Genomic DNA, 21304 nt, shown 5'->3' on the forward strand with positions numbered 1-21304 from the left:
GCACATTTTTTAGTTTTCATTAACATAAGTGATTGAGTAACTTAACTTGTGCCATTTCAGTGAACGTAACTTAATCATGACTTCACATTAACAGACCAATATCAGATTTTAGCATAATACCCATTTTTAATGCAAATATCATCTATCTATGCTTTTGTGTCTCAGTTAAATATTTAGGTAAAACTTTGTATTTGTATAATATGTTCTTCTTGTGAACCTGTGAAGAAACTGTTTTAATAAAAGAGAAGAATGTGTCTGCCACTCCTTTTGTGTTTCTTTCTTGCGTTTTTAATCAAATCGGTTCCCATGGAGGTCAAAGAAAACAGTTTTTCAAAGGGTTAATTTAAAAATTGTTCGTGCGTAAAAATATCTGTGCGTGTGTAATACTGGATTTGTAAACCTTAAAAATAAAACGAATCTTCCCCTACGCCTATAAATGTTGAAAAAGTACACAAAAGTCACAAAACTGCATTTACACACAGATCAGGTGACGAGTGCACGAGTACTTTTGAGACTCGTTTCACGCTTCGGGGAAGATCCCAGAATCGTGTGTAGATGGTGCGTTTACATGCTAGTAAAAACTGGGTCATCTGAGTTTTGCTCTGAGTACTTTTATCCTCTAATCGTTTCTCACTGTGCTTGTGCCGAAGTGGCAAATACGTTAGTTCAGTGGAAAACGGAATATCTCAGCACTTCCTTATAAAATCCTAAAATTGTTCATATATATTGTGCATTTTTGAGCAGTACAGGAGACAAAGTGATCTGAAAAACGACCACTGGGTGGCGGAATGGTTCGCTGGCCGGAAAAATACCCAGGCAAACCCGGAAGCAAGACGGAGCGTCCCGGTGGTCTGCCTTCTGGCCTCGGGGGCCGGTACCGCCCCCGTTGAGAAACGCTGCACTATGCGCGGCATTGTTTATTAATTAATCAGAAAATAAGTCTGATTAATTAATAATCAGACTTATTATTGTTTGGAACCACATCCAGAATTTAGGATGCTGAAGTGACTAAACCTTCATCAATGCAGATAGAACATCTGCATAGTGCAGCATGAGATTAAAGAACATTATTATTATTATTATTATTATTATTATTATTATTATTATTTCTACAATATTCCAGTACTAGCAATTGCCTAAATTATTTTATAGAGGGAAAATCTGTATGAATGTTGTCTTTAAGTTGTGATGCTCATCTGCCACAATTTTTGAAAATGTTCAACAGACCCTGAGGCAACCTGGTACAGCTGTGTCAAATTAGGCTACATCATCCCTGTCACTATATATTTACTGGTATAAATATATCAGTATATTGTTGCTTCTCCGAGTCTAAACATTTGAAAAACTTGAATTCATATCAGGTTAATATGAATCTAGTTTTACTGCAAATCACTAAAGCAATCTACATTTTCTCAAACAGAAAAACAAAACAGTATAAAAATAAGGAAATTTTTTTTCTCTTCACTGTCTACAGTCCTTAACATTTTTACTGTAGACATAAACCAGGAGAATAATACATGCAACACAAGCACCAACATAAAGGCCATCAGGACAGATGAGGATACAGGGTCACTCTATTGAGAGTAAAACTCCAACGCAGGAAATGTTTTTTATTTTCCAAGCAATGCTTGTCTAACAAGGCCAAATGTTTGTCCCTGCCAGGGCCTGACTTTAACGGAGGAGGTGATAAAAGGCCCTGGTGGTGACAGACTTCTCCAAACTGAGTAACCCACACAAAGGCCAGAGGAACAGCAACAGCCTCCCCTGGATGAGCTGACCAAGTCTTCTCCCAAGCTGAACCGTCCATCCAGCATACTTTGACAGGAAGTAATTTTGGGAGAACTAAAAGGCACCACAGAAAAAAATTAATTTATAAACACACAAAGCCTTTCAACAGTATGTATTATTCTTGATCCATTACAACCATATTATCAATGTCTTATATTTGTTTTTGGGGTGATATGCTGGACTAATGCAAATCTTCTTCTTGTGGTTGGTTCCATATGCATTTCGATTTATTTATCTCAGATCATTGTTAGTCTTTTCCCCTTGGTTTGTAATTTCTTTTTGTCTAATTCACCTTCCCATAGTCTGCCTGTTTGCTCTCCTAATCCCGATTAACTCATCTGCATTCAATGTCTCTCTATTCCTCCCTCAATATAAGAGTATAAACTCACCTGTTTTCATTGTTCATTGTGCTAACTATACAAACAAAATCTTACCAAGTAATTTCGGTCTAGTTTCTAGTGCAAATATCTTAATGCACTTGAAATAATGCAAAACCTACTTAACTAGCTATTATTTAACTTATAACAAGACATTTTCCCCATGTCATAAGTGAAATCTTTTTACAACCTGGCACATTTATATCAATATTAATGAATTATTGTCTCTAAGCAAACACCTGATGCTTAAACATTACTTATATGTTAGTTTTGTCTAATTTCAAGTGTACTATATTTGCACAAGAAACTAAACCAAAATTACTTGGTAATATTTTGTGTGAGTGTGTGTTTTTTGTTGTTTTTTTGTTTGTTTTTTTGCAGTGTACCACAATGCACGTGAGTATTAGGTCAAATAAAAATCGCAGTGGATTAATAAAATCTCGAGAAGCCTGCTTATTGTGTTCATTTTTGTTCTTTATTTATTTTTGGTAAGAAAAATGTGAATATTTTCAGCGCACAATGGTGTAATAGTTGGAGAAAAGTTCCTCTCCTGGTCTTATGTCTCTGAGCGACACCAGGACCACACAGCGCAGAGGTCTCTGAGTACAGTGCTGGCTGTAGTTGACGTTCGGCAGATACTGGCGGAGCTCCAGGGGAAAGCTGTCCGGGACGTCGTACTCCTGGTAGCAGACATTGGCGGGCCTTTCGTCGGAGCAGTTGTTGACGTACTGACCCACGGCCAGTGGGTTGAGCGGATTGTCCGTCAGCCAGCTGGCGTCACTTGTCAGGTATGGACCCAATCTGTCCCTGCCACTGCACGACCTGAACACCATCCTGGAGATGCCTCTGTCATTCCCATCCACCAGGAGCCCGTCAATACAGCGGAACACGAAGGGGTTTCTGATGGACTGAAGGAGGATGGGCTCGTAGGGCTGATAAATTGTACCAGGATACATGGCAACTGTTGCTCCTTTGGGTACAAATCCTCTGGTGACAAACACCCCGGTTCCTGCAAAGGCTAAAGAACTGGGCCTCCTCTCGATGCAGAATCCCAGAGTTTGAAACAGAACGTCTCCTTCGTTCTGCTCCTGGTGAAGTGGAAACCGGGGCGTGAAGTTGGCGTGGGTTCCCAGGAGCAGCCCCCCGCTGTTCCTGAGGAGGGCTCTGAAGAGCCCCAGTAGGCTCTGTGAGACCTGCTCATCTGGGATCACTTTGTCTTCTGAGGGCTCCGTCACCCGCCGCAGGGTCTTCTCATTCTTGGACAGGTTAAACACAACCCAGGGCACGAAGCGGTGTCTGTAAGATCTCCATTTCTCCCGAAACCGCCGGAAAGCCGCTGTAAACATCCAGGAACAAAACGGGACAAGGAAGCAGTTTGCGTGCTGTGTTCACGTTGCCTCAAAAGGGAACGGAGAAGTACGTCACACCCGGTACGGCGTATTCGAGCTACAGGTGGGAAAATTAAAAATAATAACAATAAAAGCAGGTCGGAAACCATAGTTTGCGACGTAGTTGGTAATTTGTAATACTAACTACTGGTAGAAATAAAAGCGAATTATTAGAAGGGCTGCTACATTTTACATACGCTACATTGTATATAAACATTGTGCCTTGTGTTCAGCCATGTTGAACACAAGGCTGCTTGAACGCATTCCATTTTGCAAGAACTTTGTAAAAACATTTCTATCTTTCGCTTTCTCTCTCTACACCTCTCTTCCCTTACTAGGAACTCGACACTAGGTATTCCGAGCACAACTTGAACGCACTTGCGCTCTTACGTCACTTCCGAAAAGTTTTGTATCAGTTTAGCTTTTTTTAAAAATCAAAGTTTAATATAAGATGTTTAATTGTCTGGGTTGAACAGGTATATCCAACGGTTTAATACAACTTATAAATATAGTTTTACATTTGACACGACTGACCGTTTGTGTGTGTTTTACTTTTATTTTGAAGCGTAACTTTGCAACCGGAAAAAGGCTTACAGTTCAATTTGTAAAAACTCAGTTGCTAGCTGGATGGGAGAGAAGAAAGTCTGCTCGAGACAAACATGGTAAGAAAGTTCTGTCTTTTTTGGTTTCTAATTAGAATAGTAGTAGTTTGAGTGGGTTCAATAAGGCACCTCTCTTTAAAATAGCGAAACCAAATGTAGCTCGTCTTGTTAGCGTAAGTATCTAACCCCCTGTTTAGTTAGCTTGCTGTAGGGCAGGGGTGTCAAACTCCAGTCCTCAAGGGCCACTGTCCTGCAGTTTTTAGATGTGCCACAGATACAAAACACTGGAATGAAATGGCTTAATTACCTCCTTCTTGTGTAGATAAGTTATCCAAAGCCTTGCTAATGACCTAATTATTCTATTCTGGTGTGGGGCAACAGAGGCACATCTAAAAGTTGCAGTGCAGTGGCCCTCCAGGACTGGAGTTTGACACCTGTGCTCTAGAAACTCCTCATTCTACTGCGATACCAGTCATGAATTCTCGTGTCCTGATTGTTGTTCACTAACAGTAATGATAAGTTGACTGGTATAATATAGTACATTATAAGTAGTTTAGTATAGCATTTTCTTAGTGGTTCTCCTTCCAGTTAGCTCGCTGTTTGTGTAGTTATTGTTGTTGATGTAGCTAAATGCCAGAAGTACCACAGTAGTTTTTTATAGACTATATTGCACCTGTGAGACGAATAAGATTGCAGACTACAAACCAGGCCATTGTGTTGAATTTCAATACCTAATCCTACACATGCTACCATTAAAGAACTGTCAGATATTTCTGTAAACAAACTCCTAATTCGTATTGAAGGTGTTGTAGTAATTAATCCTTAGAATCAGGAATGGAACAATCTTAAAGTATGTGTGAAGGCAAGTAACCTGGTACTTTTAGAATTATAGTGTGTGTTTTAATTAAAATTGGAAGTAAGTACACTTAATAATCATGTGCATGTCTCATTCATTTGAATGTGTCAAAAGTCAAATGTATTTTTGGTTATTTAAATGTAATATTCATTTGTTTAAAATGCAAACTTATGTTAAAATTGTAGATAATTATTGTTTTTCTTTTTCGCGTTTAAGTGTGGTCATAAAATATAACATGTAGTAATTTCATGTTTCTTGTGCTATATGGAGACCTTACATTAAAAAAAACATTTGTACATAATTAATAATTGCATTATTTTATTGTGTGTTGTGTTTTTCTTCACTGCAGAACAAGCTGAAGTCCTTCCAGAAGGACAAAGTTCGTCAGTTTATCATTTTTACACAATCCAATGAGAAGACTGCGGTGGCCTGCTTGACTCAGAATGACTGGAAGCTAGACGTTGCCACGGACAAGTTTTTCCAGAACCCAGAGCTCTACGTTTCAAATACTAAGGGGAGCTTGGACAAGAAGAGGCTGGAGCAGCTGTTCAGCAGATACAGAGGTAAACAAGATGCAGGGTTTCCCCCAGTGTATTATAAGTCTGGCGGGCCACCAGGCTTTACTTGTGCCCCCACCAGGCTAGGCATTTTTTATTTATTTAAGACTTTCTAAAATGTTTGCATTTTTTAAGTCTTTATAGTTGGTGTTCAGGTATTAATATTCCCATCTTTCAATAATAGATAATTAGCAAGTGATATTTTCAAAGTTCCTGTCAACTTTAAACATTTTTTTAACTCAAAAAAACACAATGGGCTGCTGGATGAATGACTGCCCTAGCACCCAACCACCGGGCTTAGCAAGTTTTCTGGGGGGAATCTTAAAGATGGACAACTCATGGTAACAAACCCCCCATCTCCAAAGAAAAAATATAAAATATCTAAACAGAAATGACTCTGTTTAGGTTGAAGAAGAGTTTCAAATAAATTAAATATTTTATTTAACGATTGCAAATAAAATAATACCTGTTGATTGAAATTGGTTCAGTGTTCAAAACATTTTTCAGTGTAACAAGTTCATTTTAGGTGCAACAATGTACTAACTAGTAATTTTTGCAATTCAACTGAATGGAATTTATTAAAAACTAGTTTACCAATTCTTAGTCTTATTTATTTATTTTTTTTGCAGTGGCAGAAAGCATTGAGCATTCCTTTCAGATGCTGTATTATAATAACTGTGAACACTGATGTTGATCAAGTTTTTTTCTCTTAAACTCTGCTGTATCCTTTTATCATCAATGGTCAAATTAAGAACCATGTACTTCTACTCATCTATCACGTAATTCCACATTTTTCCACTCCTGTTTTTAGACCCTCACGATCACAACAAAATAGGCGTTGATGGGATCCAGCTGTTCTGCGATGACCTGGGTCTGAATCCGGCCAGTATCAGTGTCCTCCTCATAGCGTGGAAGTTCAGAGCAGCAACACAGTGCGAATTTTCCAGACAGGAGTTCATGGATGGCATGACCGAACTGGGGTGAGAACATTTTGTTATTTAATTGGGAGGGAAAAATCCTTTTGTGAAGTGTTTGTCCATCAAACAACAGCATGAGTTTCCATTGATCTTAAATTTATGACAATACATTTGCATGCCAATAAAAAAAAAGAAAATAAAAAATCATGTCTTTTGATACAAACTTCAGGGTTTCACCAGAAAGCGTGGTGGTAGGGGCCCCAATGGTCCTCCATGTTTTTGAGTAAAAATTTTTCAGAGGAAATTTGAAAATCTGACTAGACAATTATGTGTTGCAGGAAAACAAGTGTCCAAAAATGTTTCATCTAGCCTATTGGGAGCGCATGTAAAGCCTGGTGACCCGCCAGGCTTAATACACTGACATTTTTGTGTTGGAATGAGTTTTCTGGCTTAAGTTAAAAGTAGTGTATTTCAACAGAAACACATTTTTTTTGCATCATGTTTATCACATGACACGTGTCGTGATACACAATTGGATGTTGCTACTGGCGAAATAGATGAAGAAGACGACAGGAAGTGACAGGAGGATGACAGGGAGGCATGGTTTTCAATAACGTATCGGATGAACAAACTTATTCACGTGATTTTAACTGCATTTCTTATTTAATCTAAATACCGCAATTGCGAAATTGTGTATTCCCCCTGACCCCGGACATTAGTGGAATATTGACAAAGGTTTGCGCACATTTGTAATGGAAACTGTTGGTGAAACAAATCCTTTCTGTTCTTTCACAGGTGTGACAGCACAGAGAAGCTGAAATCTCAGCTGCCAAAGATGGAGCAGGAGTTAAAGGACCAGGGCAAATTTAAAGGCTTTTACCAGTTTACATTTGATTTTGCCAAGAATCCTGGTCAGAAGGGATTAGGTAAGAATCACCTGCGTCCCAGCATGTTTGTTTTCTCCGCCACGGTTCTACTGACCTCCTGCTGGTTTTCATCACAGATCTAGATATGGCGATTGCATACTGGAATTTAGTCCTGACTGGGAGATTCAAGTTCTTGGATTTGTGGAACCAGTTCTTACTTGTAAGTTGAAATTCTGATATACATCTAGGTGGAAATTTTCTCAAAAAGTAAAAAAACATGCGCGCACACACGCACACACACACGCGCACACACACACACACACTAGTAACCCAGACAGGAGTGGACTCGCCAAAACAGGAAGAGTCTTGTCTCTAAATGAGGTCAGCTGGAAAGAGTTAAGACATTTCTGATGTCAATTGTTCATGCCTGGCTATACATTAGGAACAAAGGTTTAATAATCATATCTACCTAGCTTGTTCTTAATGTGTGCTGACATTGTACAGAATGTAAATGCTAATTTGACTCTGTTGAGCTTTTTATCATGTTATAATGTTATTCCCTCATTGAAAACATACTGGAATGTTGCCTTAATTCTTTCATGCCTGTTTGAGAAATCCTTTAATCTCCCATGGCAACCACTCAGCTGTGAAAAACGTCTGGATGGACATGGCCCCACTCTCAAGACAAAGCTCCTTCTCTGAGCTGCAGTTTCCATGTTTACAGCTTCTGCCTCACAGCTCCTTCAGACTAGCCAGCAGCAATTAGCAAACACCTGGTGGAACTGCAGAGCTAAGTATAGGAGCTGCTTTTCAGTGAATTGCTTTTAAAAACATTGCTGAAGGGTTAACAGAGGAGCCATGTTCCTGAAGGCAGAGTTTCAGCAAAGAGACAGAGGCCCAATATCAAGGTATTAAATATCAAAGTCAAAATTCTTTTAAATTATATTTGATATATATATTTTAAAAACAACTGAAGACAAAATAGTTACTTGACTTTGCAAGCCTGTGCACACTGTGTCAGACTGAAACATGGATGTGGCAGCATCACATTGTAGGGATGTTTTGCTGTATCAGGGGCCGATCTAGAACATAACGCCAATATTTTTGGGGTGTCCATCAAAGTGTAATCTTAATCTCGTAGAAAATCAGTGGACAGAGCTGAAAATTCTTGAGTGAGCGACGTAACATGTATGTAGTATTTTTATTTTTAATAGTGCAAATACTGAGGACATATTTAGAAACTTCTGAATTTGAGGAAAATTTTAATACGTATTCAAGTAGCTTAGCAAATAGGAAGTACATGTCTTGGTTCTTGCTCATCTTAAACAGAAAGTTTAGTCTGATCTAATGTTGATCAAAAATTTAAATATCAACTGTATTTGTTTAAACATTAATTAGCTTGAAGTTATCTTTCACAAAGTGGGGAGAAAAATCATATTTTGTTATTTGCTGTCCACTTCTTGTTACTTCTATCACAATAACAAATTTTGCTCGACGATAAATTGTCCCAGATGTTATTGTGATAAACATTTATACTGCTGTTTTGAGAAGAATTTTAATGATGATGGCATAAAAATGTAGAAACACATTCTCATAGATCAATACAATTTAAATTTTAATGGACTTTTAACAGTAGAACTGGAAAACAGTTTAAATATCCAAAATAAATAAAACGGCATAAATGACAAATAAGTCTCTGTAAACACAACTGTCTTTCAAAAAAAGGGAAGTTGAGACCAAAGCACCAAACTGAAGACTTTTGTCATCCAAGCTTGAGAGACAGAGAGAGAGAAAAGAAAAAATAACTTGTGCAAATTGAAATGATTGAGTTGGTTTTAATTCATCATGCAATTAATTGATTTATTTATTGTGATAGGCCTGTTTCTGGTTTCTCAGTAGTATATGCATACATGCAACTACCTGTGAAGTTTCTCTAAAGCAGTGGGTTAAAATGAAAAGTCAAATGGGAAAAAAAAATCGCTTGGACTTGCTTTCTCTGTAATTGCTAATATTGTGCATTTGATTACAGGAGCACCACAAGAAATCTATTCCTAAGGACACTTGGAATCTCTTATTAGACTTCAGCACAATGATCACAGATGACATGTCGAATTATGACGAAGAAGGTCAGGGAAACTGCTCACTCAATGATCCGGATAGAAAATCCTTCAGCCTTTTTTTTTTTTTTTGGCACACCTTCATGTTCTGCCTTGTTCTTCCCCAACAGGAGCCTGGCCCGTCCTCATAGATGACTTTGTAGAATTTGCACGGTCGCACATCGGGACTAAAAGCTCCGCAGTTTGAGGTTCAACTGATGGACGAGTTCACAGCTGGATGGCTTGTTGAGCACGCCAAGCAGGGATTATGACGCCTTTCAAACACTCAGGACTAAAATGTTTTTTTCACATCAGAGACTTTATATAAGTGTGTTTGTAACCTGCAGAGGAAAAAATAAAGGCCCACCTTTATTGTTTGTGGTTGATGAGTTTAAAGACTTCAGGATGTTTTATGTGCGCTCAAGCCAGCTGGAGAACCATCACCGTTTCCCGGTTACGGTCGTCTTTAAAGAACATGTGGCTTTACTTAGAAATTCTATTGTAAATTCTTGGCTTCATAAAGGGATATTGTCTTTTAATACTGATATACATTTGTTTTTGTTTTTTTTTGTGTTATGATGCATTTGTATGTCAAGCCAGTTTAAAGCACTGGAATTTTTAAATACGGTACTGTTTAAAAAAAAAAAATTGTTAAGGGATAAATAAAAGTGACCATCTGCTCTCATTTTTTTAGCCTCATTTTAAGAAGTCAACTTAGTGGAAGCAGCATGAATTTAAATCATATATTCCAGTTTTAAATGCATAATTTTTAAAATTTTGAATCTCACATTTGTGGCATACATATGGACAGACATTATCTTCGATTCTTTAATAAAAAATAATCCCTTCTGATGTGAAAACTATGGAGTGCCCAACATGATACATTGTTGAACTTTTTTTTAATAGCTCAAATGAATTTGAAATGATCATGTTTATTGTTGCATGTATTTCATAATTTTTCATTTGCTGGTATTTAAAGGCTTATTCAAAAAATCATTAATGAAGACAAGGTTATGTGAAAATCGCATAGAATTAATGCCAGATTTAGTTTATATCTGCTGCAGTGCATCATGTGCTGCTGCACACAATAAAACTACAGTACCGTAATAATACAATTTTATATGTATTTGTTAAATTACGTTTCCTATTTACAAACAGTGTAATACTTATGTTACTTGTTTTCATTTTTAATTATGGAACACATGGTCATTTATGATCATTGTTGCAATTTTTGGAACATACTTCATTTAAGTTTCCAGTTTCATTTTTAACTGAGGGGTAGTCGTGCCACTTTTTTAAAAAAATCTGTTTAATCTATGCATTTACCAAAAAGGTGTATTTTTGTTAACTTGTAAAGGATGCATTTAGGTGATTGTGTCACCTTTTTTGAATTATAGCCTGTTATATTTCTTATTGAAGTCACACGAAATAAGCAGTTTCTCTCGCTTATTTAGCCATTGTCGGTTTTAATATAATTTGACTTGTTATAAAATCTATCACTTTCAGTTATGGTTAATATTTACAGACCAGACTTAAGAATTGTATTATTTAATTATTTGTAATTAACGTCACTTTTCCTCAACAAGTAGTAAGTATTAATTTGTAAACAATTAGTGACAGATTGAAGTACAAATTTTATTATGTATTAAAACATTACTTTGTGGCACTTTTTGATCTACAGAGGAAACGCAGCAAGACGTTGAGCTCTTCCTTTCTGGTCGCGCGCAGCCCTCTTGTGGTGATGTAAGCGCGTGCGGTTGCCACGGGTGACTACTAACAGTGTAAAGGACAGAAACTGCTTCCCTGTTTCAGGACGTTTCGGAAGTCTTCGCTGTCAAGCAGGACAGAAAAAATGGCTGACTCTGATTTTAATCAGTTTAATAACCCTGATTTAGACAAAATATTATCTGAAATTGGCTGGGATTATACCTTTGCTCTTCCTGAACTGAGCGATGCCAACAGAGCTCTGCTGGAGGAGGTAAGGCAGCCACGGACAGTTAACAAAACTCCCTCGAGCTACCTTTGTACGCGCAGCATATATTTTACTCAAATGCATTATAAGCTTAAGCTAAGTATAGATATCTGTCCGGTGGCTAAATATGAATATTAAAAGTAGAACTGTAGCAAAACAGGTCTTCAGCGTGAAACGTTATAGCGTTTAAAAGCACCAAACGTTTGAGAGCTGATTATCAGTTATTTGAGAAGTAGAAGTGAACTCTTAAATTGCCAAACTATGTAATTTACATTGAATGTGTTTTCTTTATTGTTTAATTTGAAGGATATTTTGTTTATTTTAGGAAGTTGTTTCTCAGGCATTTTCTTGTTGTCTTTTGTTAACTTAATGGAGCATTATCTCTAATTGGGGCCTGCCATAGCAATACATAGGGACAGCTGTTTGAAACATTTATCAGTTATATTTATCGGTTACAACCGCAGAAACGCAGAGTGTAACTGACACTAACTGCCGCCCCGTTAGAGTGTGAGTTAGGGTGGATTTTTGACAAGAAGATGGTAGAAGATCAAAGGAAGTAAGTACTATATGACTCATGAAACTTGATACCCCTTAACAACCACATTGGACTGTCAAAATAAGAGCATCACATTTTTCACAGCAGGTGATTGCTATTTTTGTATGACTGGTTTAACCCAACCGATGTTACACACGGGATTAGCGAGGCCCTTTAAAATGAAGCCTACTGAACATTTCAAAATAAAAGCTTCAATACTCCTCTCAGGTTTGTGCTGGAGGTAAGGTGAGGAGATGGTGGTGAAAAATATACTTTTCTGGTTCCAATAGATACTAAAGTAAAACAGGCTGAACTTAATTCAGCAAAAAATATTAAGTTTGAGTTTCAGCATTAGAAAACTGTATCCATTGAGCTGGATGGATACAGCTCAATGGATGGTGGTGTTTTAGAAAGCCAAGTTGTGCTATCATCCTTGTATCAACAGTTCAGTATGCTGCTGGTGGTGTAATGGCATGGCATGTGTTTTTCTGTCACCGTTTGGACCCTATACCAATTGAACGTCAACTGAAGTCTACAGTCTACCTGTTTATTGTCGTTGACCATGTCCATTCCTTTAACATTCCTTTTTGTCGACAACAGGTTTATAAAGCTGAGATGGAGGTTCTGCGACAGGAGAATGAAATTAAGAAAATTAAAGATAGACAGGATCTTCTTAATGAAAGCCTCCAGAGGAGTACACTACAGCTGGTTAACACTGAGGTGAGTGTGTTGGAACTAACCTTATGTTATAAATGTACCACATACACTGGCTTTTAGAAGTATATGCCAATGTTGAAATATCAGGTTATTGTGATTTAAAACAGCATAAATAATGGAAATGTTTCTATTATTACATTATGTACAATTTTACTTTAGAATGAATTCATGCATTGACCCAGTTGCACATAAGTAAACTTCCAGATTCAGCTTTTAGTCTTCTTGAGTTCCTACCTGTTGTTATTTCTATTCTGATTAAACTGAAGTAGAGACCAGCCATGCTAGTAGGACGTAGCCTCCCATAGCTTACACCACCGATTGCACAGAAGTTGCAAGTCGATTTACAATCAGGAAAATCCTGAAACATGTCTGTCAGAATTATCCTGGATATACAGGATGACACTGAATACCAGAGCCGAATGTTGTGGAAAATATAAGAAAACAGAAACTTAACAAAAATCAAACTTTTCTCCAACACTGATGAAAAGATGAGGCTCAACTGGTCAGAGAGGCTGCCAGCAACACCAAAGGACCTGTTGGTGTGTCCTTGAAGGGGCATACATGGCAATTATCAATTCAATTAAAAAGAGCTCCAACAACAAAGATATTTATTGTCTTTAATCTGTTATTCAGGTTATTCAACCATCAGATTGGTGTAAAGTGCTGCCCTCCCCGTTTAGCTTTCAAGTGTTTCAGGATCTGCTGATCATTGATGGATCTTCTGTAGAAATGTAGACTGTGGACGCTGACATTAGCATTGGGGACGTCTGCGCTGCTGCTACATGTTTAGAGTTGAAATGCTACGTTCGGCTTGAATAGTTTCGCTGATAGGCTAACTTCTTTCAGCACAATTTGAACACAACCATCATTTTTTCCAGCCTCCCATCAAATCACTTTTGGAAGCAAGAATTAACCCCCCGTGAGTCAAGAGAAGCGGCTTTGTCATCCATTGCTGATGTTTATGTGTCAGAAATGCAGCTATACCAGAAAGGAAATAATTATGTTACAATTTTTAATGCATTAAAATCTTACAGCAGTTAAGTCCTAGTCTTTGGTGTATTTTTCTGCTGAATTGTACAGGATATATGTGTCACTTTGTGTGGGTCAAAAGTGACCCACACAAATCATTTATCATGACACTAATACTGAACTTTGGTAGAAAGTTCAGTATTAGTGTCAGACTGTGGGTTAGTGTCTGTCCATTGCATGGTGTTTTAGAAAGCCAAGTTGTGCTATCATATTGTCTGTTTGACTGCGTACAGACTCTGTTGAAGGCAAACGAAAAAGAGCTTGAGGTGACGAAGCATCTGAAAACCCTGGCAGAGAGAGAGCAGGAGCGCTATGGTCAGCTGACAGCTCTGGCCAACAAAGAGATAAAGTCTTCATACGAGAAGATGGACAGGATAGAGGTCTGAACACTGCATGACTTGAAGAAGAGAAACCAATACAGTAGCGAAATGTACCTCTGATTCTTCTTTCTGTGTCTTCAGAAAAGCCAGCTAAAGGCAACACAGACTCTGGAGGAGCTGCGGCTTCAGATGGACCTGGACCAACAGACCATGGAGAACCTCTTAGTGGAGGCGGCTAAAAAGGATGACGACTTAATGGTCATCATGAAATACACCCAAATGGACGAGCATAAGATCAAGGTTGTTAAGCAACACTTGCAGCTTTGGCGTCATCCGTGTGCCTCCTCAACTAACAGCCATCTGTGTGTCTCATTTAGTCACTCTTTCTGAGTATAGAGAAGAAGACTCTGGAGGTCAAAGAAAACCGCAAAGCACTTGACAGAGAGCTAACAGAGACTAGGTCTGCGCAGGTAATGTAAGAACACACAGCAATCACACTGCGCATGTTACTGAATGTATTAGTTTGGTATGGAAAATATTGACCTGGCGTTTGTTTCAGTATTCAATTTACTTTGTGGTCCTTGTGTCTTTTTTCTTTTTTTCTATAGCGGAAATTAGTCTGCATTCGGAGTAGGTGTACAACTAATGATTGTTTTTGTAATTGATTAATCTATTGATTATTGCTTAATCGTTTTAAAAATTGTAAAATTTTTTGAAACGTGCCAATTTTAAAAAAAAAAGGTCAATCTGCATATTTTCATTTAACCACCTTAGCTTTTAATAGCAACATGCAATAAAAGATGCAAATAAACAAATAATTCAATTGCTTTTTTAAACAGGAATATATATATATATATAAATTTATTAAGTGAAGCATACCAGAAATAACATGTCTTATGTTTCATTATAACATGACATTTTCCCATGTTATAAGCTAAATAATACCACTGGAGCTAGTACTTTTTCATCAATATTAAGGAATTATTTGCTTAAACAAATATTCTATATCTTGCTGAAAAGTTACTTGTAAGTTACTCTTGTCTTATTTCAAGTGTACTGAGAAAATTGTCCAAGAACCAGACCACAAATGCATGATAAGATTTTGTGCTTTTGTAGTGTTCTTTCAGCAAATGGCCTTTCTTTGAGCCTGCATATTGCAGTTAACCATTAATTGATTACTAAGTTATTTGACAATTATTTCAGTAATCGATTCATCGCGATTAAAACGATTAATAGTTTCATTGCTAATTTGGAGGCCTTCTTTGTAGTTTTCTATTATTCTGAACATTTTGTCCATGCAGCTAGCGTTGGATAAGACCATAGAGAATATACAGCAAGCTCGCGCTGAGATCCAGCACCTCTTCCACCTGTGTGAAAACACCATCAAGCAGAAAAAGCAACTCGACTCAGACATGGAGCGATGCTCACTTGTAAGATGTCTACAGCCGGCTTAACTTAACTGTATTTCTACACCAAACGGGACTTTTGCAGCAAAAGCTTATTGTTTTTTCTTTTCATTACAGAAAATCGCTCAGGGCAGGCAGACAACCAGGGAAAAGAACACCTGTGTTGCAGAAATGAAGCACAAGCTGGACACGGAGAGGAACAACAACAGAGAGCTGCAGAGGAACATCGCCACGACAAGGATGCAGAAGTCCATCCTACGGCAGGAACTGAAGAAACACCAGGAAAACCTGGCCAGGATGCAGGTTGAGGTCAGTTTCTTAAAGCACACACCGCTCATGTTTGCTTTTGTCATTCGTGACTTGTAATTTTTTTAAAGACTTCTTTACCCTGCAGCTTGATAGTTACAAGACCACGCTGAATCAACACAGGGGTGATATGAAGTCTGTTACATCCCAAATCGCCAGGATGAAGATGGACAAGAACATCAACAACGAAAAGTCAGTGAGATATGAGGAAACATCTCTGAATCTAAGACCCCGCATGTTACTGCATGTTACTGCATGTTACTGCATGTTTGTGTTGTAGGTTACTAGAGAGTGAGGGCTACAATGCTGCGCTGCAGGAGAAGCTGAGGCTTATGACAGAGAGCGCTCTGAGTGAGGAGGAGAGAGCCGCTCACATGGAGCAGATCCTGCTGGAGGCAGAACAGGACATGAAGGTGTGCCACCGGGACACGGACCACTTGCTGCTCTTATCTGCTTCTTTCTTAAAACAAACAAACAAAAATCTTTATTCTCAGCTTGTGTGTGTCCAGATATATTTATTGACATTTACTTTATTTTCACCTGAAACCAAATTAGCACATTAATCCAAAACATATTTTAATTTGAAATGTTTTTTTCTTTTTTTAGTCTACATTTGTTTTTTTTTGTATGAAAAAGATTCACTGAGTCAGTTTAATTCCTTCCTTCCTCCCTCCTACAGATGCTGGAAGCTCAGCAGCAAGACCTCATGGAGGAGCTGTTCCGCCAGAAACAAAATTTCCAAAGTGCCAAAACGAAGGAGAAGAATCTATTAGCCCTGACGTCCAAGAATAAGTTCACCATAACTAACTTGCTGAGCCAGCTCACTAAGATGGAGAACACACTCATCAGACAGCAGATGATCAGCAACAATCAGGTATGTTGACAAAAAAAAATCATACACACAAATATAGCACCCTGCACTCAAACTGTTCGGCTTTTTCTACTTTGTGTTTTGATTTCGTTCTCTGCTCTGTTCTGGGTAGGAGGCAAAGATACTGATGCTTCAGAGGAAAGTAGCTCAGCTGTCAGGCGCCATTCACACCGATGAAAGCGAGATACTGGAGGTGAAGGTTAATGAGCTGACCACCAATCTGGAAGACAAGAAGGAGACGGCCAAAATACTCAAGATTGCACTCAGTGAATGTGAGGTCTGTCTGAAAAGCACTTCTTCAAAGATTTGCCTTTAAAGTTCCAGTGGAGTTAATACATTTTACATATGGCGAGTGTGTCTCTGGCAGATCGACATCCGCTGTGCGAAGAAAGAGATGGAGAAGTTAGAGACTCAGAAGAAAGACCTGACTGAGCAGGTTGACTGCCTGTTGGTGCTTTGTGTCAACAAAGAAAAGGAGTTGAAGAAGCTCAAACTGAAGAAGCAGGTGAGTGACGTGCCATTCCAGATACCGTTAAATGTTAAGCATCTAAAGAGGGAACAATGGGCCAGGGGAAACTAACTCAGGAATAGTTTTTGGCTGGCTTAAACAAATACAGAAAGAACCAGAAGTTCTTACAGTATTTTCCTTACCTTTCTGTGTGAAGTTAAATTACACCAGTAGCGTCCAAACATTTTGGTCCACAATCCCAAAGTTGAAAGTATTCACTGGCCATATTGTTTTTCTAACTTATGCTAAATCATTTTGTTGTGCCTTTTTTAATCTGCTCAGCAATAAATTAAGCAAGCAATATTTTAAAGAAACAAAAGACGGAATTTCTTTTGTCTTAATAAAAGGCGGGCAGATTCTTAAGTTTTTAAGTTAGTTTTTCTTTTCAGTTTATTGGATCTAGAAAGCTTATTCCAAGAAACAAAAGTGAGAACATTTTTTCAACAAAAACATGTTAACCAAATACAAAATTTAATAGAAGAATTAATTTGCTCTAATCATGCTTTGGTAAAAAAAAAAAAGTACTGGATATAGTCCTACTTACTATTAAATTAAAATGAAAAGAAAGCACAACTATTGAGAGAAACTACTTTATGCCAAACATCTGCTCTGGAAGATGTTTAATTAATTTAAATTACTTAAATGTGTCAAACAATCAATTTCTTCAACTTTACAATTATGTTCTGCTTTGTGTTAATCTGTCACATCAAATCTCAAAAGATGTGTTACAATTTGTCATTTTAACATGAAGGAAATCTAAATACCTTTGTGTGGTGTGTGTCTTCATTTTTGCGTAAAAATGGGTGAAGTTATGAGAGCACAATGAACAGTAAATGTCTTAGATGAGTCTAAAGCATGATAATATTGAGTCATATTGAATTTAATCCATACATGAATTGTACTTTACTAGGATCATTACATCTGCTCATGTAGGATCATAAAAGGAATTTAATTATTATGTTTTTGTTTTGAACTAAAGACAGGATTGCAGGAATGTTTGCAGTCTGGAAAAGCGACCTGGCTTCTTTTCTTAGTGAAAAAAAGGTGTATAGTGTGGCTACTATTGGGGGAAGAAAATGATCATGAATCATAAGTTATTTGTGTATTTTCCATCAGGATGGCTTAGTGAACAACAACCTTTTGAAGGCAGAGGTGAAGCGCATCAGAGATATCATCTATAAAGATGCGGACAGCATGATGTCATGGGAGATGAGAAAGTTAGAGCTGGAGAAAGCCATGAAAGAGCGGGAGGAAGAGATTCACGTTTACTCCGAAATGCTCAGACATCAGCTCAAGATTACCGAGCAGGACAGGCTGAAACTGAGGTAAGAAAACCTGTGCACTATATACTCTACATTTATCGTATCGTTTATCATTTATTGTTTATCATTTATCGTGAAAAAAGGTCTAAGCGTGATAAGAATTTGATTTAACGTTGTCCTGATAAATTTCAGTTATTGAAAAAGAACAAAACTGACAGTATGATCGAAATTTTTTTTTTCCAATTTCTCCATTGTTCACGAGAGCATCAATAAATATCATTCAATTTGAAAATATGATTAAATGCAGTCACAGTGAGCAGCTTAGTGATATAAATCACACTTTAAAAATGGGAATAGCGCTATAACTCGATAAATCAGTCAATCGAGTGTATTTGTGTATCACATTTCAGCAATAAGGCAGCTCATAATCTTGAAAATATAAAAACATCATCAAAACATTCATCAAAATTACATTTTGTCAACTGCCATTGTTAACAATCATCAATAAACATAAAATATGTTGGTTAATGTAACATTTATTATGGGTCAAAAGTAACTCTAAACACGTTTCTTGATTTAAAGGAACTCAGTGTTTCGGCTGTTTTGCAGTTTTCTGTAAGTTTGTTCCAGATTTGAGGCACATAGAAGCTGAGTGCTATATAAATGCAGTGCCAGGCAGTTACCTAAAGAATAAATAATAAATAGTCTTTTTTATTGTCATCATTTTCCTTATCACCACAATGCCACAAAATATAACAGTGAAATTTTAAGACCATATCACTCATCGCTGCTGTATATAGAAATGATGCTCGAATGTGTTATTTTAATCATGTTTTTAAATTAAATTAAAAGTTTGCATAAATGACATGTTAGGTTAATTTGTCCTCTTATTCCAGCATGGAATTAAATGAAGAATTATCCAAAGTCGAAACGGTGAAGAACCGCTTTGAGATCATGGAAAGTTCACTGGCGGGCTCTGAGGGCGAGAAGTCCCAGATTTACTACATCACTAAGGTGAGACGCCTTTCACACTGTTGTCTTCCCTGCACACCAAAAACGTCTTGAATTTGCTGTGTGTTTTCTCCACCAGGCCTCGCTGGACAAGGAGGAACTCAGACGGAAGTCAGAAGAAATGAGGGCGCACATGCACAGGATGGAGCTTGAAACCGAGGCTCTGAAGAACACCATCCAGTTGTTCTCTGGTCGATGCTCTGATTACAGCAGCAGCCTCAGGAAAATTAAGAAATTCAGTACGTCTGGCGGGAAATTCTGGAAGCGGAAACGCAGCTCTTGTGCTTGTGAAAGTTGCCTTATGTTTTGGTCAAAACCAACACTGATTATGTTTGTTAAAGGTGAAGAGTACCAGGAAAAGGAGCAGCTGGAGGAAGAGCTGAAGTCCGCCGAGAAAATGCTGAAGTCTAAGAAGAAGCAAATTCAAGAGCTCCACCAGAAAATTCAGGTTCTGTGAAAAACAAGTCGGCTGATTCTCTATACGGTTTAGGCGAAAAGCAAGTGAATGTCAGAAACTGGTGATCAGAAATGTTAACATAAACTGAACAACAGCTAAATATTGCTTATTACAATGTGCGATTTATCAACAAAAAAAAAGGGGGTTGGGGTGGAGAAACAATAATCTATATTAGCCTGATCAGTGATAACCCACTAATCAAATTTTTAATGGAGTTAATTGCAGGTCTGTAATTAATTAATCACATTTTCATCAAAAACCATTTTATTTTCCATTCAAAATGCATTTTTGCTGCTAAAATATTGAATAAACAGACATTTGAGCTCAACAATAACAACATTTTTTGAAGGATGGAATCCATTCAACTTTCAAGTGTTTCAGGAAGCCCTGATCATTCATGTGACTTATTTAAAAATATATATTTTAGAAGTTTGAACTGTGAACGCTGATTGTTTAGCATTGAGATGCTATTCTAGGCTTGAATAGCTTTGCTGATTGGCTAATTCGTTTTAGCACAACTTGAACACAACAGTCGTTGTTTTCCAGATTTATTTTTGAAGCAAAAATTTCCCCCCCACTTGTCCATCGTTGCTATTTGCGGATGTTGCCTATGCATCACATTTATCTAGTCATATAAACTAATTAGACAAATACTGATGTTTTAGCACCTCTATTTCTCTTTTTGATGATAATTTTCTGCTTACAGCTAATAAAAACACAACAATTAAAATTAGAATATTACATGAGACCAAAACAAACCTGTTTTTAAAAATAGAAATGTGTCTTTAAGGAGAAGTATTTGATAGCTGCTCAGAGGTTGTCATCAAAAGAAACTTTTAATCTGACAAACAGCGTCATATTCTAAATTGTGGAATAGAGGTGCTGTTATCCATGTTATTCTTATTCGTGGTTCTCATTTCCTGCATGTGGAAATAATTGTTACTGTAATTCAAAATCCAGCTGAGACTATCACGACTACAATAACCCAGCTCTGGGACTCATGTCACACCCATCTGGTGTGAATCTCTGTCTGGGTGAAAACCTTTGTGCCTTTTGTGCGCGCCCGTCTGTTTATGTGTGTGTCTTTGTACCGGCCTCCATTTGCAGGACATGAACAACACCTGGGAGAGCCTCGTGCTAGAAGAGAAGGTGGAGAAGGAAAAGATACATCACATGCATGGTCTTATTGGTAATCTGAACAAAGAAGCAGCTTCTGTGCAGGAGAGACTTGGCAGAGTCAAGAATCAGGTCGGAGAAGAAGTTGTGACACTTTGATAAACACTTTTTACATCTATCTGTACAGGCAGTTACAGTTGGAACAGAATAAGATACAGGTTTCCAAAACACAACTTGGCATTTTAAAGAAAATATCTATCTATCTATCTATCTATCTATCTATCTATCTATCTATCTATCTATCTATCTATCTATCTATCTATCTATCTATCTATCTATCTATCTAT

At 37.6% G+C, this 21304-nt stretch overlaps 3 protein-coding genes across 4 annotated transcripts in view; 2 read left to right on the plus strand and 1 right to left on the minus strand.

Moving 5' to 3' along the window:
- Nucleotides 1-2621: 2621 nt before the first annotated feature.
- On the minus strand, nt 2622-3605 carry setd9 (SET domain containing 9). Its single transcript, XM_008433295.2, has one exon. The coding sequence runs from the start codon at nt 3509-3511 to the stop codon at nt 2675-2677; it is 837 nt and encodes a 278-aa protein (XP_008431517.1). The 5' UTR covers nt 3512-3605; the 3' UTR covers nt 2622-2674.
- Nucleotides 3529-9843, plus strand: dcun1d1 (DCN1, defective in cullin neddylation 1, domain containing 1 (S. cerevisiae)). Of its 2 annotated transcripts, none has more exons than XM_017309807.1 (8): nt 3529-3617; nt 4119-4215; nt 5361-5574; nt 6380-6548; nt 7281-7411; nt 7489-7571; nt 9381-9477; nt 9579-9843. In XM_017309807.1, the coding sequence occupies exons 2-8, from the start codon at nt 4213-4215 to the stop codon at nt 9653-9655; spliced, it is 774 nt and encodes a 257-aa protein (XP_017165296.1). In that variant the 5' UTR covers nt 3529-3617; nt 4119-4212; the 3' UTR covers nt 9656-9843. The 2 variants fall into 2 exon arrangements, with proteins under 2 accessions (XP_017165296.1, XP_008431519.1); XM_008433297.1 differs by lacking the exon at nt 3529-3617 and adding an exon at nt 3961-4029.
- A 1362-nt stretch (nt 9844-11205) lies between these two features.
- The window catches only part of ccdc39 (coiled-coil domain 39 molecular ruler complex subunit), a 12287-nt gene continuing 2188 nt past the window's right edge, over nt 11206-21304 (plus strand). Inside the window, exons 1-17 of the mRNA XM_008433298.2 lie at nt 11206-11425; nt 12555-12674; nt 13934-14080; nt 14162-14320; nt 14398-14490; nt 15322-15450; nt 15544-15735; nt 15821-15924; nt 16013-16145; nt 16412-16606; nt 16716-16880; nt 16971-17108; nt 18228-18436; nt 19270-19387; nt 19464-19623; nt 19726-19832; nt 20949-21089. Coding sequence (XP_008431520.1) covers nt 11300-11425; nt 12555-12674; nt 13934-14080; nt 14162-14320; nt 14398-14490; nt 15322-15450; nt 15544-15735; nt 15821-15924; nt 16013-16145; nt 16412-16606; nt 16716-16880; nt 16971-17108; nt 18228-18436; nt 19270-19387; nt 19464-19623; nt 19726-19832; nt 20949-21089 — 2436 coding nt within the window. The 5' untranslated portion in view covers nt 11206-11299. The remainder of the gene's footprint in view (nt 11426-12554; nt 12675-13933; nt 14081-14161; nt 14321-14397; nt 14491-15321; nt 15451-15543; nt 15736-15820; nt 15925-16012; nt 16146-16411; nt 16607-16715; nt 16881-16970; nt 17109-18227; nt 18437-19269; nt 19388-19463; nt 19624-19725; nt 19833-20948; nt 21090-21304) is intronic.

The sequence above is a fragment of the Poecilia reticulata genome, linkage group LG17 (genome assembly GCF_000633615.1).
Source record: "Poecilia reticulata strain Guanapo linkage group LG17, Guppy_female_1.0+MT, whole genome shotgun sequence".
Lineage (NCBI taxonomy): Eukaryota > Metazoa > Chordata > Actinopteri > Cyprinodontiformes > Poeciliidae > Poecilia > Poecilia reticulata.